At 38.1% G+C, this 27,371-nt stretch overlaps 1 protein-coding gene across 2 annotated transcripts in view; it reads left to right on the top strand.

Moving 5' to 3' along the window:
* PRKD1 (protein kinase D1) overlaps positions 1 to 18,841 on the top strand; it is a 73,016-nt gene extending 54,175 nt beyond the window's left edge. For both annotated transcript variants that reach the window (XM_009578658.1, XM_009578657.1), the window contains 7 exons: positions 1,199 to 1,271; positions 2,242 to 2,348; positions 2,777 to 2,929; positions 4,291 to 4,389; positions 5,562 to 5,829; positions 15,908 to 15,993; positions 18,189 to 18,841. In XM_009578658.1, the coding sequence (XP_009576953.1) occupies positions 1,199 to 1,271; positions 2,242 to 2,348; positions 2,777 to 2,929; positions 4,291 to 4,389; positions 5,562 to 5,829; positions 15,908 to 15,993; positions 18,189 to 18,407 (1,005 nt within the window). In that variant the 3' untranslated portion in view covers positions 18,408 to 18,841. The remainder of the gene's footprint in view (positions 1 to 1,198; positions 1,272 to 2,241; positions 2,349 to 2,776; positions 2,930 to 4,290; positions 4,390 to 5,561; positions 5,830 to 15,907; positions 15,994 to 18,188) is intronic.
* The last annotated feature ends 8,530 nt before the right edge of the window (positions 18,842 to 27,371 follow it).

Here is a 27,371-nt window from a genome sequence, read left to right as displayed (position 1 = left end):
AAGAATTACATATGGGTGATTTCACTCAACACAGAATTTAACTATGGATCCTTGCAGGATGTTAATTACCAAAAGCAAAAGCGAGCTGTAGAAGTTATTAGTTCATGGAATTTGTCAGCTGAACTTCGTAAAGCTAATCACAAGCCTCGATGAATATACTGTTTCCTGTCATCACTGAGAGATCAGATATTCTCTGTTGTACGAAGATGAAGCCCTATCTGAAGGAAGAGTTACATATGTTGTTACACATACGTAAAGAATTCTGCGTTTCTTTTACACTAGGATGGTTAGACACAGGGCATGTGGTCAAGGTAAACAGTCACGCCGCTGGTTTTCTGTTTCACGGGCAGAGGAAATAAACAGGACTGCCTGCAGCCGAGTACAGCTTTGGGGCAGCTCTGGTATTTGCCAGGAAAAGATTGCCTGCTAGGGAAGGATGTGTCCGTTTCCTAAGAAAAAGCGAGACAGCCTTTATTATCGACTCCTATCAAGTTCTTTTACTCTTCTTCGTATGTGCTGCTGGTTAATTATCAGGAAAATGAAACTGAGCTCCAAGATCTGAGGTCTGTTTGAGACTCCCAAATGAATCTGCTAACAGCTTGTGCTTTAGCCTGTGTTTAGGCCTTCAGAAGTAGTGGGACATGAGACTCCCTCTCTGGCACGGATGGAATATTTTACCCATCTCAGAGGACAAACAGAAACAGCCAAAGCCCAGAACTGATACTCGCAAAGCTTTCTGTAAATTAAGAATCCACTTGTATTTCCATGGCTGGAGCTGACATAGGAACTTTTTCAAGAAATTTTAAATTCATAATTTCTCCCTTTTCATAAAAAACAGCAGTAATTCCTAGATCTGGGATCCTCGGACTTCAGGGTGGAACGTTGCTAACAAGACCCTCTTTATTGCCATATGTATGTTGGTCTTCAAATTTCACAAAGATAAAGTGTAATGTTGTGTGCTGGGGACTACTTGCCTGGAAGGTGGCAGTGGCTGAAACCTATCGAAGCTGCAGCAGCTTTTACAGCAATTGCAGTTAATGTGGCTTTTAAGAAAACTCGCGTGAATGTTTCTGGCAGATAATGTATTTTTAAATGTACTATAGTAACTGTATGCTACTTCCCATTAGAAAAAACAAATGAAATACAAATTTTGTTTCCATATCTCAGAGCTTAATATTTGTTATGTTTATATAAACAGGATATTAGCACTGTATACCAAATCTTCCCAGATGAGGTGTTGGGATCAGGACAATTTGGAATTGTTTATGGAGGTAAGGCCTTGGTGTGCTGTGAAAGTATTGGACTCTGAAAAACCAATCACTCCGATTGGTGAAAGTATTTGGACTCTAAAACGTTTTGTTACAGAAATTAGCTGTCTGTTGTTTTATAGAAGCAGTATTCATTAAACAATGAAACTGGTTTTTGTTGACAAGTCTTTTTGTAATTTGAAGTTTTCTACCCAGTAATGGGTCACTGTATATTAATAGATTTATATTCTCTATGAGCTCTGGTAAAGAAAACCCAGAAGTGCAGAAAACTGTTCTTTTTGAGAACTATAATGGAAGAGAAAAAATTAGAATTACTTCTTCCTACTGTTTTTCTTAGCATGCTTTTGTGAGCTTTTTTCCCTTTGTTTTTCAGTAGTTTGTTTGAATTGTTTCTTATTTTCATTTTCTTATCCATTTTTCCCCTTTTTTTCAGCAGTTTTTGGGCATGCGTTTAGGTACAGCTGTTGTTTGAGACAGTGTGAAGTGAGAACTAAGAACAAATTTCTCACTGAAGAATCTCTGTGGGTCTCTGATAAACCTGGGACATGCACTCACATGCCTAAAGGCGATCACCTATTTCATTATTTGCTAGTCTGGAACTACTATCGAAGGACTAAGCCTACAACCTGCCAATGGCAGAGAATGCAGCTTAAGTGTATGAACAAGTGTATATATATATCAGAAAGCTAACTTTGCATCTATATTCTTGAGATGCAGAGCTGACTTTCTCATATGGATATGTTTCTTACATGTTTAAACAACTTTGTCAGATAATAATGAGAAAAGTTCTCTTGTCAAAGGGTAGAAAGAAGGAAAATGACAGAAAACTTTTAATGACTTACGTGACTTAATTTGCTGCAAACCTGCTCTGAGAATTATTTGGTTGTGGTCATTTGTACAATCCAGTGAAAGTGGAACATTTTTCAGGATTAATCATGTTAATTGATAGAGGCCTTTTGTTTTATTAATGCAGGAAAACATCGCAAAACAGGAAGAGATGTTGCCATTAAAATAATTGACAAACTAAGGTTTCCAACTAAACAGGAAAGTCAACTTCGTAATGAAGTTGCAATTTTACAGGTATTTTTCTATTCTTTTTTACTCTATTAACTCGATTTATACATTTCTATAAAAACCAGATAATACGATAATTATTTAAATAGATAATCACTAGTATTTTTGCGAAAATATTAGTATTTTTGCTGCTTAATCTGCATAAACAGCCAAGACCAAATGCCTTGGCAATGTCACGGTAGGAATTACAATTTCTGCAGTTTTAAGCACCAGGCACAATAGGGAAAATGTGTTTGTCATACTAATTTGAAGTTCATCCATTCTCCTGTACTGTCCCTACAAATTTCATGCCTGTTGCCTACAGGTTAGGCACACGGTTTAAATTATGAAATACTGAAATGTTGTCTGGTTTAGGGGGGTTTGAAGACTGGCTAGGTAATGATAAAACCTACTGATCATGTTGGGAAATCTAGGGCTGTATTTATCTTTAATAGAATCTTCATCATCCTGGGGTTGTAAATCTGGAGTGTATGTTTGTAAGAGTGTTTGTTGTTATGGAAAAACTCCATGGAGACATGCTGGAGATGATCTTATCAAGTGAAAAGGGCAGATTGCCAGAGAGAATAACAAAGTTTTTAATTACTCAGGTAAGAAATTAATTATAGACCTAGAAAGAGATTTGTGGTCAATTATTATCACTGTTTCTCATGTTTTGCTTTTGGCATAATTAACTGCTTTGATTTACGAAAGCCTGGATTGTAATATCAGGGATGGTAAGACGGCTTTGTGTATGTTATCTGATAGGCAGTAAACCATTAAGAGGACCTAGAACTAGACACATGTGCAGCTCTCTGACTGCTGGATGGAGGGGCCATCAAGCTACAGTTTCTCATATGCTTGAAGAATTAAGCACAAGAAGGGGGTGCAAAGCACTAATAGCAAAGCGTTGAAGACATACATAAAGAAATCGGAGCCTCTTGAACTTCCTCATGCCTAACCATTGTAGTTTGTGCTGTGCACTTTTGTGCATCTTTTCTGTGCTGAGATTGGATCTCGGCACTACCACTGATTAAACGAATCTAGTTTCCTATATGACTTCTGTTAACAATGTGATCTGGGTGGGGGTTTTTTTTGTCCTTCCTGTTGTCATATTATCATATTGCTTCTTCAGCTGCCCATAACACTGGTTTAAATTTAGATACACAATTGAGTAGTGGGCCACCTCAGAGTCAGAGCAGCCTGTGTTTCAGCAGTCAGGAAAAAGAAAGGAGCAGGAACAACAGTGTTATGGGGGAAGTTTATTATTTGCGGTAGAACATAGCAGGTTCCCTAGTTTTCAGGCTTTCATGGGCAAAACTGCCACCAGCTTCAGAATTTGGTTTTCTTGCCTTCCCAGGTTTGTTCAGCCTCCTCACCATTCCCTGCTCTAATATAGTGGGAAATTCTGCCAGCCCCTGACCAGACACAAGGAATGGAGTTAAAGCTACAGGAATAGGATGGATATCTGTTACACTCTGTTGCCGTGTTCCTGTGTGTGTAACGGAATAAAAATACATGCAAGGCTCCTTTTGCTTTCTGTCCTCAAGAAAATACTTAAATTTGATCATGTAATATTTCTGTGAAATTTTTTGAGTGAATTTAGATCTGGAAGGTCATTTTACAAATGTTTCTGCATCCAAAGATTTCACACACAAAAAAGTAAACAAGTACTTAGAACCCAGTTTTTAAAAAATGTTTAGAATATAAAGTCTTCGGAGAGGGAAAAATCATATTCCTTACAGTGAAACATCAAGAAAACTTGAGGCACAGCAAATAATAGCTGACATTTTTGCTTCTTCTTTTTTTTCCATTGTAGACATTCTTATAAAAGGTACATTCTTGTTGGATTGTTTCTCTCTACACCACTCCTTGCTTCTCTGATCACTGATATTGTCTGAACAACGTAAAACAAACAAACAAAAAGTACAACATTTAAAACTGAATTTCTTTCTGATTTGTTTCTTCACAGATCCTTGTTGCTTTAAGACATCTTCATTTCAAAAACATTGTTCACTGTGACCTCAAACCAGAAAATGTGTTATTGGCATCAGCTGATCCTTTCCCACAGGCAAGAAGAAAATGCCCTTTTCTAGGATAAATTGTTCAAATTAATAAGTGTTAGCAATGATTATTTTATGAATGACCAAATAAGTGATTAGTGACCTGTCTGTATCTCCTCCAAGAACTACACAGAATTTTTAGATATGAAAAAAACGATCATTTATTCCAAAAACTTTCCAAAGAAGACATGTTTGCAAATCCTTGCCTTTTGTCAGTTGCCTAAAATATTCAACTTGATTTTCAAGTGTGACATAACTACTTGTGCGATTGTTTCTAATCTGCTCATCATTACAGCACAAATTACTTATCTGGTTGATTTGGTCCAGATAAGTGACAATTTGCAAGCAGTCACTGGAAAGACAGTTATTTTTCTGAAAGTTAGGGTAGAGCTCATGAAGAATAAGAGCTGCTTCTTTAATTTTATGAATTTAAATGCCAGGTAGATTGCAGAATATTTAAATGTACTTTCTGGCTCATTGTTATATTTCTCATTAAAAGGTATTTGTGTCAGCTCTTGTTACCTTTGATCTGCAGAGTTCATCTACAATCTCCTCCAACTGCCCATATTCAAAAGGAGCACTACTGATAATTTGTAGATAATACCAGTATCAATAATTGGAAAGGAAGGATCTATACTGAGGTGTTAAGTGAGAATTTTTAAGCAGCTAAATCTGTCCCTCTGAAGAAATCACACAAAGAATTTTGCAGAGGGGCAGGGTGTAACTAGGTCCACAATAAAATAAAAGTGGAGGTTCAAGAACTGAATTTTGCCAACTTGCTTGATTTAGGAAAAATCCATAGGTAAAACAATTTTTCTGTTTGCTGTGTTTTTATTTTATGAATGAATAAGTATTACTTTGTATTACTACTTTCACCAGGAGCCTGAGCTGTTAGGCCCATCCAAAACTGTATTTCTTTCATTCTAAGCTGTCTGCTGTTACTGCTTTTACCGTGGTTTATTCATGGAGTGAAGGAATAGAGGAGATGCAATGGACTGGTAATCTGGTCTAATGTCTCAGTGGAATAAGGGCATTCCTCTCAAACAAGAGTTTAAAAAAAAATATCCTTGAAGGAACAGTAGAGATGCATCTTGCAACTAAACCACGATAAAAGTTCCTCAACTATGTATTTGATAATAAAAATAATGCCTGTCTTACTATAGCGTTTTTCTTTACACAGGTAAAACTCTGTGATTTTGGCTTTGCCCGAATCATTGGAGAGAAATCATTTAGGCGTTCAGTTGTAGGAACGCCAGCCTACCTTGCTCCAGAAGTGCTGAGAAACAAAGGCTATAACAGATCTCTGGATATGTGGTCTGTGGGTGTCATCATTTATGTAAGCCTCAGTGGTACCTTTCCATTCAATGAAGATGAAGACATACATGACCAAATCCAGAACGCCGCTTTCATGTATCCACCTAATCCATGGAAAGAAATTTCTCATGAAGGTAATATCTACTTGTGGCTCTTTTTATATAAATAGAATAGTTGTATTTTGCTTTTATATTTTTTTCCCCTGTATGTACCAGTGAAAAAAAAAAATCTGACATTTCAAGGTACCATAATGTAGCATAATGTAAAGTCTGTGTTTTGTGCTATCAGCTGCTTTGGACATTTCCTGCAGAGCATGTATAGACTGCCTATGGTGTAATCCTCTAGCATGGGATCTCACCAGGAGGTGTTGAAGGAGGCACGTAGCCACCTACAGATTGGGTTGCTATAGAATCTTGTGGGGAACCTCAGCTGCTGGAGCAGGTGTTGCTTATATTTACTTCTGTACCTCTTCTTTCAGCTCTAGTGCCTCTGCAGTCTTTTTCTCATTCTACTTGTGCCAGTAATTTAGTTTCCATCCAGTAGGATGCTGTACCCTGGTAGTCTTTCTGTGGAGAAGATAAAAAAGATACTGAATAATTCCAAGCAGATGAGGTTTCAAGAACCATGTGAGAAAGTGTCATAAAAGAGACTTTGTGCAGTGGGGGGGAAGACTTGGAGATAGCCAACGAGACTTTTGAAACTAGAGTTCTGGTCAATGGCATCAAAGACTTTTGATAGTAAATGGACAATGAATAATTCACTATGAACATCTGTAAGGAAGGCAAATTAATTCTATTAAAGATGTGTCTAAACACAACTAAGTAGGGCATTTAACAAAAATATATAGTTCTAGTTTCACCAATATTTTTTGTACATAACAAACATTTTCAGGTGACTTGATTTGCTGTGGGTTTTGTTTTATTTTATTTTATAATTGCCTTTATGTCCTTAACTTTTTGCAAAATTGCTTCATAAGTCTTAAAGTGAAGGAAACATTATAAACATCAGATTCTTATCTTTTTTCTGAATTGTAATACATACCAAATCGAACGAAAGTATTACAATTTACTATTTCCATTATTTACAGTACAGTTTTTCTGAGTTTCAGGTTTTAACTTACATGTTAATGGTAGCTTAGAGAAGTGTGCCTACTGCTTACTATAATATATATTATAGCCATGTGAGATTCTGAGCTGAAAAATGCTTTGAGAGCATTGTCTGTTGTTTTGTCTCAGTGGCAGATGATGTTTGATGAGATCTGTTGGGGAAAAAAAAAAAAGCAGCTATAAATCTGCACAATTACACACTGAAGTCCTCCTGAACCTCCACTCACTTCTGATATGTAAGCTGACAGAATCTGTTGGCAGCAATGCTTTATCTGGCACTGGAGATAAGCAAATAGCAATCAACACAGAAGAGGCTGCAAGAAATTGTCTCCCACAAGTTTCTACTGTGGTAGACAGAAGATCAATTTCTACATTCAGAGGTGAAGCTTCAGTAGAGCACCTACAGAAAACTCACCTACTGGGGTGTTATCTCTCCTTTCATAGAATCACAATCTTCATTAAGAGTTAATGGATATCAGGCTGTAAGCATGCAGAAGGGTGAGAAAGAACACACTTTAACAAATTACTAAGTTAAAATCTGCTTATATATTGTCATTTTATTATATATTTTGAATTCCTAACTGATGAGCCACTCAATTGTGCTAAACGAAAACCTGAAAAAAGTCTCAACAGATCCGTTATGTTTAACGCAGGGAGCTGGAATCTAGATCTCTGTCCAAGTATTACTTGATAATGTTGACTTTTAGAGCTCAAAATTGAACTCAAACTCCAGATTAGCTAGGGGAAATAAAGGAACAGTTTTCTCATGTCAGCTACTCTGGGCCACACTCCTGCACAGGTCACAAGAGGGCAGGTGCGTGGACCCTGTACGCTCCTGGCCCCATCCAGTTTCTGTTACCTATGACCATATAGAACGGGTAAAATGCAAATCTGTATCCAGTGTCCTAACACATCTAATCTGGATTACAGTTCTGAACAGTGCCATCATAATTGATGCTATAAATCATTGAAGCATTTGGGGGGGAAACACAGATGATTTTAAAGATTTTATGAAGTTGCTTACTCAATATTGCAAATAAAAACAATTAGAAAAGGTACGTGTATTTAAATGTGAACTATGATAACATGAAGCTCATTTCAAGCTAAAATACACTGGGGCTCATGAATTTCTCTGCACTAAGTGCTATCAATCTACAAAATTCAGACAGAGAATTAGTTTCAGTCTCAAAAGGTTACATTTGTGCACTTGAAAATCTTCCTTTAGCTTGCCATGGGCTCTTGCAGCTTCCCAAACAGATTAAGCTAATAATTGGGTGTTTATCTGCCGTATCTTTTCCATTATTTTTTTTGCCAATTATTCTTAATCACCGAACATTTTTTCAGCAGAAGTTTTAACATGCATGACTATGATTACTTTTAAATTTTTTTTTAATTTTCATATAAAAAGATCCATAATAGATTTCTTTTAAAGGCACAGTAGATTTCTTATTTAACATTTCCTGGAATTTGTATCATAGCAATCATTCTCCCGAGAGGACATTAATTATCATCAACTAGTTCTTCCACTCAGGCTTCTAAGGGAGTTCTATTGCGGTGTGGAATGTGATGCTGCTGCAGAATCCTCAAGGTCTTTGTAAATAAACATGGATCAACCTATCTCTTTCAAGCTGGTATGATTGAGATTGCTGTTTGTCTTGAAGGATCTACACAGATATTTTCTTGCAAGAAGCATTATTCTTTGTTTTAAAATTAAAACAAAATTATTTAACTTATATTTTCATTTGTAAGAAAGAAAAAATGTTAAAGATCCAGCAGTTAGTCCAATTTATTTATTGACATTTAAAAACTTGTGCAAGTATTTAAGAGAACTTTAACACATAATGAACAACCACAGTCTTACAGAAGCCTTCAACCAAAATTTTGCTGCACTGCTATAGCATTAAAAAATTGAAACCAATATTGATTAGACAAGTATCATTGTAGCAGATAAAAGAAATGCAAAATAAATATTATCTTTAATGCAGGTAAGAAAGATATTTTTAAAGTGTTACGCTGTGCAAATTTGAAAAATAGGAGCCATTTGTCCAAAGGTTGCCATAAGTAAAACTAATGTAAATATTCTTCTTTTTCTCCATTACTTACTGCATTCTTCTCATATGTCCAAAAGACAGTGCTGGGTCCCAGCAGTCTTTAACAATGGACTCTATGAATTGTACATTATAGCTACATTTTAAAAGTGATAACTTCATCCAGAGACTATATTACATGCCTCGGTAATAGCAGGCAGAAATTGACAATTCAGGGAACTTAGAAGAGCTTGGCTACCATCTAAAAGAATTAATATTAACTCTGATTTATGTATGCTGATATCCTACCATATAAAATGCAATATGCATGACTGTTTCTTCTTTTTTTTACTGCTGAAATAGGCCAGTACTGGTTGCTATGAATGTTCATAATATGATATTCCTAGAAACACTGTTGTAGAACAGTGAGTAGTAGTAGAAGGAATTACATATCAATTTGAGCTAAAAAAAAAAAAAAAAGAAAAAGAAAAAAATGTTTATTCAAACCTGTTGCTGTCTATATCAACAATCCTGCTTGATGCCCAAAGTAAGTGATGGCAGATAAGACAGACACCCTAAGACAATAGATTGGGGGGGATTTACTTCACAACTGTACCAGGTTAGGATCACAAATATACGCAGCTGATACACCTGAGCTAGCTGCTTCTTAAACCACAGTAACTCAGTTTATTTGAAATTCTGTGTGTGTACTTTTAGTGGAACCATAATTGTTTCAAAAGTTGTGGGGTTTTTATACAGTTTTCAGTTTAGATTAAGGGAAGTGATCATCAACCAAGTGAATTGCCAGTGTCTTTGAAACAACAATTTTATTAAAGAGCATATAATTTGTTGCAGAATGGCTAATGAAGGCAGTGTTAGGAATTTTTGCATGCCTATTGCAAAAATTGACACTGAGGAAAGCAGAACAGCGCTCAACCCTTTTGTTTCTTGCTTATGACTATTACTCTGACTCAGAGAGCCAAATAACATGTAAAACTTCTTGGAACTGTAGTTATTTCAGCACTCTTTTCAGACCATTACTCATGTAAAAGAAGAAGAATAGCTAAACTTAGTTATCACCATGTTTAATTCTATTTTTTCCTCTAATTGAGGAATTAAAAGCTCAGATATTTTACTTTTTAGCAAAATCACGTATTTCTTGGCATTTAATGGATAGTGCACAAATCAGAGTGAATGATGCTGTGTTTATCACCACTTTGGTTTCAGTGCTCAGTAAATATTTTTGAAAGAATACTCCCCAAAAATGGAGTTTGTGTTTGTACGTCTAAATAGAATTGTAAGACATTACTGTAAAGAGGTAATTTCTCTGGTAAACTTTGGGTATTTTGTATAAAATCAGGTTTTGTCACAGCCATTCAACATTCCATTCCCCAGCCTGCTATTTCTGTTCTGTCTTCAGTGATTGTCAAGCCAGCTTACATTTCCAAATTCACTGAACTGCTGTATGACAATTTGACCTTAATTCAGACTGCATTGTGGAATTTTGTTAGATATTAATACAGAAGAATCTACTTGCAGAATTCTCTCCTATTTTATAGCTTTAAATTTCACATCTGTCAACATGGAGCTATTTTCAACAGCATTACTGTTTGTTTCCAACATTGACCTTCCAGTCCGCCAAATTTGCATCATCTCAGATTTATTTTGACTTAGCTACAGCTTACTCCCTGAAGGATTTTGTCCCTCTGCCTGTTAGTGTATTTTACATAGTGTGTCTTCACTATGGTGGCTGTTCTTTTGAACTGCATGGTCCTAAAACATGCTATGTCAAGCTTTGGATTATTCATGGGGTGTTTCGTTCTGTTGTAGAATTTTCATAAATGATTGTATTCATAATTTTTTTTCATCAGCTACCAACACAGCTATTACTACTAGCCTGATGAGCTATGTGATGTGCACACTGTTGATTAGGTGCTTCACATCACTTCATATTATTAAATAATTTGGAAAGAAACACTGCAATTTCTTCCATGCATTAAATTTGATCATGGTGTGCCTATTACACTGCTTTTGAGTCAGAAATAAATACCATAGCTGCCTTCAAGCCAGTATTTATATAGACTTGTTTCAGCATAATGTGAATAGAAACTCTGTTTCACACATTAATGAGAAAGTCACATGAATGAGCATTAAGTACGAGGAGGTCAAATGCATGTTATAGCTCAAAGATGCTCTCTACCTCGGTAAATTTTTAACTAGCTGTTTAAACGCAGGTCTTGGCTCTACTTACACGTTTGCTAGGATAGATTAGTATTAGAAAACCTCTCTTGTAGAGGTACAGCTTATAATTGCCAAGGATTTCTTGAATCCATGTCCCTGAAAATAGTAAGCTCTGCCAGCTAAATATCATTTTTTGCCAAAATAACTGCATGCATACTGCAGCATTTGTAAACAAAGCTGTATTGACCAGCAATAGGAAAGGGGTTTATGTGTATGAAAAAATTATACCACTAATCAACAGAGCTATACTCAGAAGAATCCAGGGCCTAGGAAGTCCTAAGTTTTACATTAATGGCAGCAGCTTAAATTTTTACAAGTGATGGCTGTAAGAGTAGCTGATATTATGGGTATACTTTAAAAATTCTGAACCAAGTATAAATTTATTGTTGGCACTGCTTTTCTTGATATTCTTAAGGTGATTTCTTTTTTATAACTTATGTGAAAAGCTAAAGTCTGTATGGTAGGACTAGATGAATGGTAGGTTCACAATAGGATTTTCAGATGTTTCGTAAACTTCTGTGTTAATGTGTGGGTTACATACTAATTGAGTTAAAGCAGTCATTCCTATGAAAACTGTCATTATCATGTGTTAATTTGATACTTAGGGTGAAAATTTTTACTGTGTCTTTACTACAATTAATTATTTGCCATACTAATAAACTGCCATAAGCACTTTAGAGACATGAACCTCCTGACTCTGGAGGGTCTTTCCAGTAAAATGCAACTAAAGAGCAATCTTTCCTAAAATCAAGGGGACATACAGCTTTTTAAAGCTGCGTTTGAATCTTCCCGTTTGGGATTCTGCTGAATGATCACCTATCTAAATGAGCAGTAGTCATGCTAATGGAGCAGTTAGCTGGTTTATCACCTTTAGCAAAGTCTCCAGCTCCTGGAACTTGATAAGCCCTCAGCTGGCTACTTACGCTATCCTTAAATCACGGGAAGTAAGCAGGTGCCCATAAAAGTGGTAGGAAAAGCAGTACCATAATCCTCTCAGAGCTTGCATACAGATTGCTTCCTTATGATCACCTATTGGATTCCTGTAGAAGATGTGCAGACCATAGGTGGTCTTTCTTAACTCTCTGCATTGAACTCTCTCAATTGAATTATTGATTTTACAGAGGAATATTGTCAAATTTTACAAAGGTCCTAAAATGTCTGACAAGGATTACTTTAAAACCTGATTTTAAGAAAAATAATCAGTCTCTAGTGAAAATTCATAAAATTTAATTTAAAATACAGTGTAGTTACTCCCCTTTCCGAGGGAGTAACTGTTACTTTATCTGCCTAGACAGAAAATTTAATTTCCCAATTTAATTTAATATGGTGTCCCAATTTGGTCCCATGAATCACACTTGAGTTATATGTCTAAACTAAATGTTAATACCTTCCACATTTTTATCTCCAGGGTTTTTAAGCAATACAACTCAAAAAGTAATCATCAAACTATTAACTATATGAATTTTTTTTTAATTCTGAAATTGAGTCAACATGAATCTTACTGTTTGTACATCTTATGTGAACTGTAGCCAGACCAAATTACATTAGATGGTGACTGTCAGGACACTATCAGGACAGGATGGTTTTTTGTAAGCTGAAAGAGAGAGAATAACCAGGATCTTTCCTCACTTCCTTTGAATAGCCCGACAGACCTTATCAGTGTCTGAACCTCTACAATTTGTTTAACACCAGTTAAATTCAGAATTTTCTCATTAACAGACTATTCCAGATCCCTAAGGAAATCCTTTAATCCTTCAGTTCCAGCACTCAGCCTGTCTGTATTGAACTCCCGAGCTTCTGCTTTCCTTTACACAGCAGTGTCCTTTTGTGGCCAGTACGTATTGCTTGCATCTTGACTTCTGATACTCAGAACTCTTATGCTTGAGAAGTGTCTTTTCTTGGATTCCATGATCTCCTGGTAAAAAATAGCAAATCCTTTTTGCTGTTGAAACTCATGTTTGATCTCATTCTTCACCTACATTTGAAAATTTTGAGTATTAAAGCAAGGGAATTGTATCAGATAGTTTGGGCCCTAAATCCTCATAATAGTCAAGTTTGTATTTATGCTTATTGATTGCTAAGAGGCAAGTGATACTCAAAACTTTCCCAGTGAAAAGAACCCTAGATAAGGAACTAAAAACAAACACCAAAACTTGTGACAGAGACAGCAATATTCCAGTTGTGAAACAAGCAGGCTGGCTGTGTAAACTGTTCTCAAGAACAAATGATTGCTCAATACTGACAATCCTAACCATCCTGTGAAGTTGCCTTTTCACTTTCGTCTTTGTGTACCTTCTCTTGTGATTGTTTCTAGACCAATGCCTTTCTGATCTGTTCAACAACCCATTGAGAATTTCCACCAAGAATACAGAGAAAAATGTTATTACATGTACTATGTCATTGTTCTGAAGGAAAAAAAAAGGGGCAAAGGGTTCTTCATTCTGTTGTAACTTGGGGGAGGCTGAATAACTATGTATAATTTCATCATTTGTAAGGCTCACAGTCATACCTGCTTCCAGTGGGTTGGACAAAAGATGCATAGTAGAGACATTATCAATACTCCATGGCAAGAAGAATATTCAGTAGGTACTTGGCAGTTATAGAGCCACATCTTGGGAAACATGCACTTATATCTCAACAGTTGGCTGACTGAAATCAGTTCCCTGGACAATCAACTCTTTCATCAAGTTCTTGACCTATTTGCCAAACTGAGATTCATAGTGAATGAAGAAAAATTATCTCTGAAGATCATATACACCTGAATACCACTGAAGATAATAAATAAATAGGAACCCTATTAAATTCACATTCAGCACTGGCCTTTTTATCAAAAGACAGACTGAAGTCTTACTGTAATTCTGCTGAATTTAAGGGTAAGGTGACAGTGTTGCAGAAGCTGCTGATGTTTGCCGATACCCAGATTTACTGCAGTGGATAAGAACTATGTTCTCCTCTTCCAAGCATCAGATGGCCACTACTTTTTCCCAGGTTATATCAGAAGTCACTCTATAACTGGACCGTGGGGTATGACTGACTTTCCTGTCTCTTCCTTGTAGCTTGGAACTCGAGAACTTCTCTTACCAATAAAGAGGAAAAAGATTAACGCCACTGTTTTGGAAGACAAATAAGTTTGAGAGTGCTGCCATCTATCAGTAGTGGTCCTATTGGCTATCTACTGGCTTTCTAATCCCACATCCACTTCACAGACATTTTGAGAGGGAACAAAATAAATACTAGGGAATTTAGCGTGAACTGTACTGTACGTTAAAGAGACAGTAGCTAAAATCTGTTTGTCCACAACAGAAAAAGTAAAATTAGGATCATCTGCTCCAGGAAAAGCATGGCTAAGAACATCTGGCAATGCTCTGTTGTCAGAAGTCCTGAGATTTGTCTTATTTCATTCCCACAATTGCTTTGATTTCCAAGATAATGTTCAGCACGAGGAAGTCAGGGCTGCTTTAGTGATCGTCCGTTATCGCTAAGAGTAGTTTTGTCTGTCAGACTTACTGCAAACATCCAGATAGGCTCCCGTATACATTCCATTTTCCTGGACATTGTGCTCATTGTGCTCTGCCCCATGGCAGAAACACACAGAAAAGTCTAGTTGGCAGATTGAGCCCGGCGAGGGGAAGCTCCTGGTAAAAAAGAAAAGCTTGTCTGTATTGCTGCACAAAATATAACCTCAGTGATGTACCAGTTTAAAGAAATCTGTCCCATCTCCTGCTCCTAAAACAGGCAAGATGATTATTCAGCTCCTTCAATATCTAGCTGGCATCAACGTCTATCTGACATGTTTCAGAACCAATTCCCCTCGCTGATGCCATGTTTCTCTGTTACTTTCAAGACCATCTTTCCCTGTCACTGAGATATAAACAAAGAAATAAAGATGTAAACCAGCATACTTTGCACAAGCCAAGGGATACTGTGATGAAATGGGAAAGTGGCAGTGATATTATAATTCCTTGTGGTCTGTCAATTACTCTATAACAACAAGCTTCCCCCAGAACACATGCCGAATATTTAGCACCACCTAGAACAGAATTTAACCTTTCATGATACCCTCTTTTTTTGTTTCTTTGTTTGCTTGTTTGTTTTTTAATGGCTTTATTAGGTGTATTCAAAACTCAGCAATCTCATCCCAGAGATTTTTCCAAATGGGTCATTCAGTGCAGTACCATGCACTGGTCATTGACTCATGGGCTTCTTCCCTTCAGGCACCACAGCACACATACCTATAACTTCAGTGAATCATTGACTCCTCCAAAAACATAGAAATTAAGAAATTTGTATAGAAGCCCTCTCGCCTTTGTGAAACACCAGACTGCTGACTAGCAGGTAGAGCAATGCTCAGTTCAAAAGAGTAGTATTGCAAGACTTAGTGACTTACAAAACCTGATTCTTCCACACAGTGCCTGGGAGGGTGCTGCTGTCGGTCATCTAAAAGTGATGCTGAGAGTCTCAGAGAAACATATACATATATATATGTGTTTACTGTGGTACCTGAAGAATACTGTAGTCCTCACTTACATGAGATTTTTTTGACTTGAGCAGGAACTGAGTGAGAGTTATCTTCAGCCTTTGCTGCATGTCTATAAATGAACACACAGAGGTAGACAATATACTAGCTAGCAGGCAACTGTTTAGTAACAGTTGCAATCCCATTAGGAAGGTTGCGTGGGTACTTTCAGGGACATCAACATTGACTGCAGTTTGTAAAAAGCTGGAGTAAGGAGGGATAACTGTTCTCTTTTTAAAACTACCATGTCTGTCTATCTCTGTATGTCCTAGTTGAAACAAATATATATAAACTGATGTTTTCCAATATTATTTCTTTCCAGCTATTGATCTCATAAATAATTTGTTGCAAGTGAAAATGAGAAAGCGCTACAGTGTGGACAAAACGTTAAGCCACCCATGGTTACAGGTATTGCTATGAATTCCATGGTTTTTCCTACCTATTTAGGCTCTAAGTATATAAAAAGTTTCGATCTTTAAGCACAATAGAATCTAAGCAAATCTACAAACCTGAAGATGTTTTCAGATCCTGAGAACCTCATACTCCTTCACCAATCTATGTATATATTCTAATTAATTTTTGAAGTATTAGATTCCAATACTGAACTCTCTCATGTTTTCAAAATACACTACAAAAATATTTTATCTTGTGTATCCACTGAGAACATGATATATATTAAAAAAACCCTTTATAGTCATTTGACTTACATTTTTTCATTGCCTGGAGTCTAACCTGATTCACTTCTTATTAAAACTAATCAATGGGCTGCCACTTCACAGTCATCAGAAGAACTAGTGAAGTTGTATGCTTTCTGGGAAAATACATTAGCCACCTTCAATTGAAATCTTCAGCTGAAAACTGAAATGTTATGAATTTTTGAGATGCTAGCAGCCACTGTCTTCTGCTCCTCATATGTTAATTTATCGTGGCAGCAGCCAAATCACTGCACGTTGAAAGACCTAAAACAGAATCTGCAGTGAGCAGCCAAGGCCCGTCCCACTGCCGCCAGCCAGGGAGCAGGGCAGGCTGGGGAAAACCCCAGGCCAGGGCATTGGGCATCTCCATGGGGATGGGGACAGGCTGAGGCCAGGCCAGGCTGGGACATCAGCTCGTGGGATCTCCCAAGGGATCCACCTTTGCATGTAGGAAAGTAATCATGGCACAGGCATGGCACAGATCAGATGTGTAGTCCACAATCCCAGAGGAATCTTTATCCAAACTGAGAACTGGCTCCTACTCCAGTAACTTGTATTTGCAACTGTTTCTCGAAATAGAGGGTGACCTGCTGGTATAGGAGGAAAAGGGCTGCAGCCTCGCACCCCGCTTTCCCCAGGGACAGTTCTCCTGGACTTGCTTTCTTCCTCCCAGATCTCCTGTCACTCTCCAGTCTTTTCCTCCAAGACTGCTCTTCTCCCTGGCAACCATTGCAGAATGCATTTGTTTGAGCCTTTGGGGACCAGAGAGGTGATCTGGGCTAAGGCCTGCAGCAAGAATGCTGGCTGTCTCACATGATGGGATAGAGTCTTCACCTCCCTACATCCCCTTTTATCGCTTGTGCAATAGTGAGTGGAGGTGAATTAAGGTGAGGCAGTACAGCAGCAGCCCTAGCACCACGGATGAGTCGAGTCCTCTTTCCAGAAGAGCCCAACCTTGTGGGCTAAGGAAAGGTAACAGTGGTACAGGGCAGTGAGACTTAGAGGTGATTTCTGAGAGGATGTCTGTGTAAGAAGTGGGCCAAAGGATGTAGATACTAAGGATGAAGGCTTTCATGCCGTTACAGTGTGTGGGCTTTCTGGTGCTTTGGCTGTTAGGTTGAGACAAGGTGAAGGAGAAAAAAGAAAACTGGATACAGGATCTTGAGCAGAGGTTAGTTTGCATGGGGCTAGGATTGGCTTTACTGCTGCAGTTTCATGTATGCTTTGGGTGGGAATAAGAAAAGAAATTATTAAACTTGAGATATACTTAAGGCAGACCAGAGGCTGCAGAGCATGATAGTCTAAACAACATGAGAACCAAACCAGTTTCCAGCCTTACTGTTGACTGTCAACATGGAATTCCAAAGCACTTTGATGTTTAGATGTATACGTCTCTTTGAGCACACCAGTAATTGCCTGCGTTTGGAAAAGCAGATTTTTTCCAGCCCAAGCTGAATTCATATCCTGCACCATTATACTGAGATGGAGCAACTGTCTTGACTAGCTGACATGGATTGCTAGGATGTACATGTATGATTTAAAGATGTTACTTCTTCCTTTTTCATCTTGTGACTAGTGCGAGGAATTGTTTTACCACCCATGCCTCATTTAGATGTCATGGAAATCTGTAAACTATCGATATGTTCTGCAAAACAACCTGTAACATGTCCATACTATACTTATGACAGAGTTTAATAAAATCAATTTATCAAATAATCCTCTAGAAATGAAACCTATCTCTATAGGCAGATTTCATATTTATTAATTATAAGATTTTTCCATTTTGGAGCAATAAGGATGCGTGACCTTTAGATTGCTGAGTTAACAGCACTTTGCATGCTACTGGTAGTAGAAGGGCATGTAATTTATTTTAGGAATGTTCAAACTAATACTGTTATTTTATTTCAGGACTATCAAACCTGGTTAGATTTAAGGGAACTTGAATGTAAAATGGGGGAACGTTACATCACCCATGAAAGTGATGACTCTCGATGGGAACAGTATTCAGGAGAACATGGATTGCAGTATCCAGCACACCTTATCAGTCCAAGTGCTAACCATAATGAAAACACCAAGCTAGAAGAAACAGAAATGAAAGCCCTTAGTGAGCGTGTCAGCATCCTTTAAGTTTCATCCCCTATAATCTGTCAAAACACTGTGGAATTAATAAATACATACGGTCAGGTTTAACGTTTGCCTTGCAGAACTGCCATTATTTTCTGTCAGATGGGAACAAAGCTGTTATGCTGTTACACTGTTGATGTATCTGAGTTGCCAAGACAAATCAACAGAAACATTTTTGTGTGACCAACTGTGTTGTATTTACAAAAGTTCCCAGAAACACTAAACTTGTTATTGTGAATGATTCGTGTTGTATTTAATGTATTAAAACCTGTCTCCACGGTGCCTTTGCAAACTAGTGTTTTTCTTACTTGAGCCTCATTTTGGTAAGAGAGAACTTTCCCATGAAGATCTGGGGTTTTTTTTGTGCATCGTTAGTATTGTAATTGTAAGCAAACTCTTGAAGAGTAGATTATAACTGCTGTTCTGTGAACAACTACCATTTGGATAAAAGCTTTATTTAGTGTTGAAAAAATAGAAAAAGCAAAAAATAACGAATCGCGTAGCACTGTACAGTTTCAAATCAGATAACCTGTGTGTATGTGTTTGTGTATACAGATACACACACAAACACACACACTATAACTTGCTCTTAAGCCTAAATGCCTTATTAATGTAAACTGCAGCATGTTAGTTGTATTTCCCCTTTTCTTAAAATATTCTTCTCTAATATGAATATTCTCTAATATGTACATTCAGAAGCTAAATAACTTGTGGACTTTGTGTATGTTTTCAATAAAAGTCTTGTTAAAATAGGTTCATTTGATTAATCTTTCTGTTTAAAATATCCCTGGAATGGCATCAGAAGTAGGTGGAGTAAATTAGTTCATCATTAAGAAGCCCATGTGGAGGTAGGTAGGAAAATGCTGCCAGCTAACCTGCATGCCTATAAAACACACCTTGTAAGAACCTACTTGGACCGATTTTATATCATCAGTTCAGTTTTGAAACCTACTGGGGCAGTGGGGAAGTTGAGTACACTGATTTTGTACCAGTGAAATTAATGGGAATTTAGTTTTTGGCGAAATGTGCTGCTTCTGCTTTTCTACTGAGTTCCATTGAACTGACAAGGTAATATGGATCCCTCCTGCCCTCCTTCCCCTGAAAACTTTAAAGATATTAATTTTCATTTCCAGCAATTACTTAGTGTTCCAACACTACCCAGTTTAGCTTTAACTGTGAGAGAGGTTCAGGCTGCACTGTAAAAGACGTGCCAGAGTAACTCAGTGACAAGCCGAAAATTATTCCATGCCAAAGGCTATCTTTGAAAAAAACAGTTGATATACAGGTACTGAAAAGGGAGGTTAAAAAAGAAGCGATACAGGGGATGAGAGGCAGAAGTGTGCCATGGTAAAAGCCACATACAGTAGAACTCTACTGACAAATCTTGGCTTTATGTTACAATCATGAGCTTTTCATCAGATAAATCGATTCTTTCCTCAGAGAAGAGCTTTGTCCAGAGGAAGATTATGCCAGATACATAACATGACCAAAGCCAGCAGAATTTTACTTATTTTGCACCTCTGCTGGACAGATAGTGTATGCTGTAGAAGAAATGAAGAAAAGGCACCTTTATTCGATCAGGAAAAAAAAAACATTTTATAGAAAATTAAAAAGTATTGTGAAAAATGACTTGTAAATCTCTTCTTCCTCCTCCCTGCCTCTTTTCCTCTACTCCCACTGCCAAAGAAGAAATCCTTTTCCACTTCAGCTGGACCCTGAAGGAAGCTCGCTGGTAACACTGGCCTGGTAACGTGGTCTGAAACAACTCTGGTTGGGCAGAGTTTGAACGTGTTGACTTTTCTGCCATGCTGTAATGTCTATATTTTCAGTTGGACTTTCCCACAAGGCTACATTTGGCTAATCGTTGGCCATTGTTTCTTCTTCATTCAGCCTCATTCTTAATTTTAAATTAGCTGTAAAATAAACATAAAAATAGACTCAGGCTGATTATCAAATTTCTGTCAGTAAAAGTGTATACATGTGTGTATATTTAAAAGCAAGTCCACTTAAAGGTGCAGTGGAGGACTCACGGATATATAAAGATTATATTCTGTTCTTTAACAACTCCAGGAGTCAAGCCGAATTAACTAACTTTTCTAAAAGGAAATTGAGGAGAATTACCAGAATCACATAGACTTTGTTCAGATGCTGATATCATGACCATTCATAAGGAGCCATGGCCCCACAGAAGTGTCTTAATTTTGTTGTCTCATTCCTCTATGTTAACCAGTAACAGAGATTTAGAGCTCTGCTTTCTTATTGATCAATTTAGGTGAGTCAGGATTTTATTAGTGGTTTGGTTTTATTTACAGTTAGTGTACCAACCTTGAGTAAAGGTAATTTTCAGCAACACAGTTAAATTCTGAAAAATATCAAATGTGTACTGGCACTCTGTTCTCAAGCATGGACACTAGTCAGGAGATTAAAAGAAAAAGCACACTACTTTGCAGCTTACAACGGCATCTCTAAGGAGCTGGGTGACAAAATTAAAAACAGTGCAACTTTTAGTGAAGGAAGGACGTTGAGTACTTAGACTAAACCCCATCATCTGCTGATTTCTTGCCATAACAATGCTTAGCATGCACAAGGGTTTGCTAAGCACAGACCTATGTTGACAAACATATTTAATCTCATGGAGGACTTTTGATAAACTGTTTGCCAACAGAGCAGAGACAAAAGTATAAATAAATGACTACTCTGAGAAACTTTCTGACTAGCTGCTAAACATGATTTCAAAGGAACTCTTGTTTTATTACTAGGGGCATATTATACTTTTTTCCCTCCCCATGCCTGGTTTTTTTGAGCACTGAAGCTTGCTTCATCGCTTTAAGGAACTTGTTGTGCAAATATTCATTGCTTTTCAGAAAAGAATCTGCCATTAGCCAATATAATAAATTAAAATTTTCCCTGCTGCTGTTCAAAAATGTTGCACTGTGAAATTTGAACTGTTTGCAGTTCAGCCAGACAGATGAATTCACTGATTCCTAACTCAAAGCCTAAACGGAAACTTGTTCTTCCAGACACATCGGCATCAAAGTGTACTGAAACAAATCTGGGATTTTGTTGTCCTACATGATTTTCCTTTGCTCGTTTTACTCAGGAAAAAGGAATGGTAGGCTGCTCTGCAGTAATGTTTCCATGGTCTTTACATTTTCCATTAGGCCAACAGTTCCTGCGCATGCATCACAGAAGCAAAACCAACAATGGTTATGCTGCACGTAAGTATTGACCTGAGGATCTATTGATGGTATTTCCTTTTCTGCTGCGCTACTGCAATCACACGCGTATCAAGCACATGTGTACACATAATCATACATCTGTAGACATGTTTATTCTACCAAAGCTTAGCTGTGGAGCACCGAGAAGTAGCCAACACGTACTTGGAAGCTAGAACTTCCAATTTATGTTAAGTTGCCATTTTCACTTCTACCATCTTCTGTATTCATTCAGATACACTTTCTTTACCCAGTGCCTTGTCCAGGCAGTTTAGCTAACTCAGCAAACAAGGCAAGCAAAACCCATGCACTTGTGCAACCTGTACAGCTCAACTGTTGCGCAGCTGCTTGGCCACGTGTGACCATCCATCCACACCTTCACATCATAGCATGGAAGGGAATTCCTGCCAGTGGGCCATGTCTCCCCTTGTCTCAGATACTACATCAGACCTCCTGGTCCTCAGCTTAGCAGGATCTCTTCAAAACTAGTTGGATATTCTGCTTTCCCCTTTTCTTCCTCCTCCCTTCTCCTTCCCCTCTACACCTCACCACCGAAAAGCCTTCCTAGAATCTCACCTCTCCAGCGGTTAGAAAGTTGTAAATCCTGACCTCAAGGCAATAATCGTCTGGTTTTCGTGTCAACTGTCTTTTTTTGTTTGAGAGTTTAAAGAAACCAGATTATTTATTTTATGTTATTGGATAAATCAACACCTCTTCTGCACACCTGAATTTATCCTGGACAATGAAGTCACAGAGGTGACATGGAAAATGCTAATAAGCTGAAAAAAAACCCAAACCCTTACGGGGCTAATGGGAACAGAACTTGGCATCCTGTGAAATTACAGAGAAAGGAAAAAAAAGAAAACTGCTAGGGAAATTTTAAGAATGAATCACGAGGCAGGTTAACCCCCATATACTACTTCAGTCCATAAGACATAGGGAGAAAGATCAGAGTTGAGTAATTATGGCTTCTGGTGCAGTATTACTCAGATAGGTCTACCAAAATATTGACATCCTGGAAAAGCTCTGCTTCATGCAGATAAACCAGAGCCCTGTCCCTGTAGCTGTTCAGCACCCCAAACTTTGCTCAACTTATCACTTTCCTGGAGATACTTTTTTTCTTTTTTTTCCCCAGAAAGATAGGCTATAATTTATTCTAGCAACAAAGGAAGCCAGCCACATACTGCACTGGCCACCTTCTACCTCATGACCAGGCCTATGTCATCTGAACCAAAAGTCTCATATTCCTGGGCTTTACGGTGCATATGCCAGCTGGGAAAGAGCTCAACCAGGTCAAATGAAAACCAGAGGAACTGTCTTGGTAGATCACATACTTTTCAGCGGTGACAAATTTGACACCTGAATGGGATGCAGAGTTTCACCTTGCTTTTTGCTTAGCTTGTTCCTAGCAACAGGAGCAAGTGAATGCTGAAATCGGGGTCTACTGGGTGAGCTAATATTTATCTGTCTTCTTACTGAATCTTTGCTTTTCTTCGGTGAAGAATAGGGAGCACACATTGTAAGAAGTGTAAACTATTTTGCTGCCTTACTAAGCACATCTACAAACTTGAACATCAGCTGTTCATAAATAAGAATTTAAGAAAAGTCTACTTACGTTTCAGACTGAAAAGTTGCTATTTGGAAAGGTCCCATGAAATGAAATGTTTTGCTTGGGCATCCAAGCACTAAGGTCCTGCACCCGAGGGCATCTAGCTCTGCTGTGAGCCTGGAGGACTTGAGGCCTCACGCTGCAGAAGTCTGCCAGGCAGGGTGCCAACCAGGGGAGCTACAAGGAAAACAGGCACGATGAAAACGTGCCTTTAAGGCAAATACCAAAATCTGTAAGCACGTGTGTGCTGCCAAAGTTTGACAAAAATTGGCAGATCCTGTTGAAGTATTTCTATCCAGACAAACTATTTTCCAATATGAATTTATGAGACATTTGCCAACTATAATTTAAATGGTTTCCGATATAACTTCCAAAATGAACAGTGACTTATTGGTGACAACCTCTTACACTTTTAATGGGGACTGATTTTTCAGAAAGTCCTAATGACTACCCTTTGAAAAGCAAGTAGTTCATTCTGGTTCCTCTGTTGAATTAGGCATACAAAAACACAAGTTACTTTTGAGCAGTTAGGTCACTGAAATTAATAAGTGGAAAGTGTACTGACATATTCTTAAGAAAAAATAAAAATTGACTTGAGGGACCTGGCTCACATTTACCAAGTAAACAGCTGCAGCAGTTCAAGATGATATTGTCTCAGCCCCCAGCTGTTTGTTACTGGCCTTATAACAGAGCGAAAATAGAGCATTTCAACTTTTCTAGTTGACACTCAAAAGCATCTAAGCACAATTTTTATCTTAATGTTTAAGTTAATTTGCCTGATTCTGAATTAGAGCTGTGATACTCCACTCTGCCAGCTCTGCCATGGGGAGACATCTGGAAAAGGGGCAGGAGGGAGAGGGAGGGTACTGCACTGCTGTAGCCAGGTTTGCCAGCAGTCACATGTCAGAGCCCTTAATTGCATTTTTCAAAAGTGAATTATGAGCTTGCAAGCCTGAGTCCCTGAGGATTTTTAGGTGTCTCAGGCTTCCTGATTTCTTCTGAAATAGGATTTAAGGTCCTCGGTGAGTAATTAAGGACTGCTGAGGTTTCTAACCCTGCCACTTTTGCTCATGGCATTGTATCTCTGCATTTGCTCACCCCACATGATCGCTACAGGTGTTATGAATAGGAATCTTAATAAAAACAGTAATTAAGGTGATGTTAAAAACCCATGCTCATGTAAAATGTATATATCCACAGGCCTTATTCTTTAATCTGTCAAAAGGAAGTATGTTCGACAGCATGTACAGTCAAGAATATTCATGGCACAAAGTGGTGAAAAGTTCGAGTAGGCATTTGGCTCACAGCCCCAGGCTGGAAAACCTCTAATAGGCAAAATGAGACCTACTAGTAGAAACATAATGACTGTAGTCTTTCATAGGGAAATAAGGAGCTCTTAATAAGGAGCACTTTTTATGTTCCTGGGCTGAACTCGACTTTACTTTACCTTAATCCTAATGGGAAGTTTTGTACATCAAAGTTCCATCCGGAAAATGGGCCAGTTCAAGATTAACTGCTTTGAGACTGATAATGGCCTTTTCGTATTCATTGTGGCCTGAAAACCACCTAAAAAATGCATATGTATGTATATACATATACCTTAATGGAAAGTTGGAAGAGTTCCTATTAAACAAGGAAAGCATCATCAGAAAGTATTATATATTTAAAATTGAAATACCCCTTCTCATTCTCAGAACTCAGTAAAACGTGAAGGAAAAATTTCACAGACTGTTGGTTTTCAAGGTCACAACGTTTCAGGAAATTCAGAGAAAGTTGTAGGATTAGGATGAGGAATCCATACTTAGAAATTGGAAAGAGCACAAAGCAAAACTGCTAGATATCCAGAATTCTGTTGCCCTTTTTGCAACTATTGAGATGCACAATACTTTCACCTTTTCTAAACATTTATGACTATTAGCCACTTGTCTGTGAGAAACTAGGCAAATACCACTGTTCATGCTTCACAGCGGGGATAGCATAGGTTTAAATACATGAACTAGTTTGCTCAAAACAAGCTCACATTAAAAAAAAATCAGCCTCAAAAGCAGTTTCAAAACAAGACTACCTTCATAGCCAGACATTATCCCGACTTATGTCTTAGTTTTCTTATGGAATTAATGACACTTGGGAAATACAACATTCAAAAATATGCAGGAATGTACAAAATTCTCAGTCAGCCCCTCATTACGTTTCTATATTTAACTCCATTTGTAGATGGCAAACTGACAAAGAAAGTAAATGAATGACTTGGGAGCAGAGAGCAGTAATCTGGAACTCAAAGCCAAGAAAAGGCAGGCATACTAGGTGATATTTTCTCACCTTTCCAGGTCAACTTGGATGCATCCAAACAATAGGCACCCCTAGATGAGATGTTCTGTGGGAGGCAAAGGCTATAGTGTGTGCGTGAAGTGGGAATTACAATCCATTTACAAAGAAACCTTTCTGTCAGAAATTTAAAGAACTTGTAAATATACAGACTTGATGCAACTACAACCACAGTCGCCTGAGAGGTCACAGTGTCCACATGGTAGCTGCTGAGTAAAGGCACAGCCCTTGAAGTCCTCATAACAGGCACTCGCTAGCCATGGCACATCCATGGGTTTCCGACCTTGTTCGACACAAATCTCTTAGCACATTGCTAACAAAGTACTGTGAGAAAGTAGAATATAGTTGCATAGTACATTAGATTAGGCTGCACCTGTGCATCTCCTATCCCTATGCAAAATGTGGAGCACCTCTCAATGAAATCAATCTTGCAGTTCAATGTAATAAAGAATACACACACAAATAGACTAGTGTGTCACCGATGGGTCATAGCACTTAAATCTTTCACAGTGCTATATGAAAAAAAAGCATGGTTGCGTGACATAAATTACTCTTGATTAAGAGGATAGAGGTGTCAGTGACTGTACTAGGACTATCACTTCTTCTGCTTCTTGTTTCCCAGCCTACCAGTCAAAGCTGACCTTGCCTGTCCCTGGAAGCGTCTTGTGGCTGAGGCTCCAGTGCCTGGGGCAAGGGACACTCCCTGCCCTTCCTTTAAAAGCCCTTGCACAAGCCCTTGCATCCACCCTGTTCCTTTTGCATCTCAGAGACCTCCACTATTTCCAGATTTATGGTAGATCTGCTAGATGCTTTTGCTTGAAAGGAGGCTCAGGCAGCTCTTGGACAGAAGGAGGAAGATTGCCTGCCAGCCTTTCCACTGTTACAGCAGACAGCCTATGAAGATAATACCTCCTTGGCTCTGGGGAAGGGGACAACAGAGTGGGAAGGCTAGGTAGTGCAGAGGATGCAGGACTAGTATCATAAATACTGCAGTATTTTTCATGCTTAATAACTTTGCTATCATAGATATTTAAAGTCATGGTCCACATACTCCATGTCTAATTTGTTTTACTCAGACTTATTCATGTATTCATAGCCTTAAGGGTGATGAAATTATTAATTTATTACTCTAATCCTCTCTCAGTATTTGTACTCTTCTGTTGGCTAAGACGGGGCTTTTTACCAGTAAAATTATATGGGCACAGCCTCTAGAGTAGACATATTTATATGAGCACAGAAGTCTCTTATATCTATAGAAGTTAAATCCTTACTCATACAGAAATAGGTATACAAGTGTGACGAGATCCAGACAATAACATCACTTTAGCTAAATCCACATAAGTAGCACAACTTCACTGTTCAGGCAAAGCTTTAGCATCCCTTTTCAAATCACTTTGCCAAGTAGCTGTCATCATTTTATGACGCGGACAGTTGGGTATTTGCCTGAAACCACCAAAGCTATCTCTTTTGAGCCAAGTGGGTAACTACTACCATCCTAGATTGAACTCAAACCAGTGATCAAAGACAAAAATGCCAGAATATTGCCTGTTTTCTGCGCCATCCAGTAACCAGACCTTTTGTTGTCCGATTTGCATGACAACTGTGAAATCCGGGACTGTGTGATTTTACTCCATTCCCAATGCCTTTTCACGCTTTCTTTTTCTGTAGCAGGCACTTATTAACAACTTCTTGTTTCCAACTCAGTGCAGCCTTTATTATTAAACTGTAATATTCAGTAAGGAATCATCCCTAGAGAAAACTGAAAACGCTGAAATTCTATAGGACTTCTCTCAGCAGAGGGGCGGCTTGCGCTGCCAC

Source organism: Fulmarus glacialis, unplaced genomic scaffold, assembly GCF_000690835.1.
Source record: "Fulmarus glacialis isolate BGI_N327 unplaced genomic scaffold, ASM69083v1 scaffold2195, whole genome shotgun sequence".
In the NCBI taxonomy this organism is placed as follows: domain Eukaryota; kingdom Metazoa; phylum Chordata; class Aves; order Procellariiformes; family Procellariidae; genus Fulmarus; species Fulmarus glacialis.
This window is presented reverse-complemented; position numbering and strand designations above follow the sequence as displayed.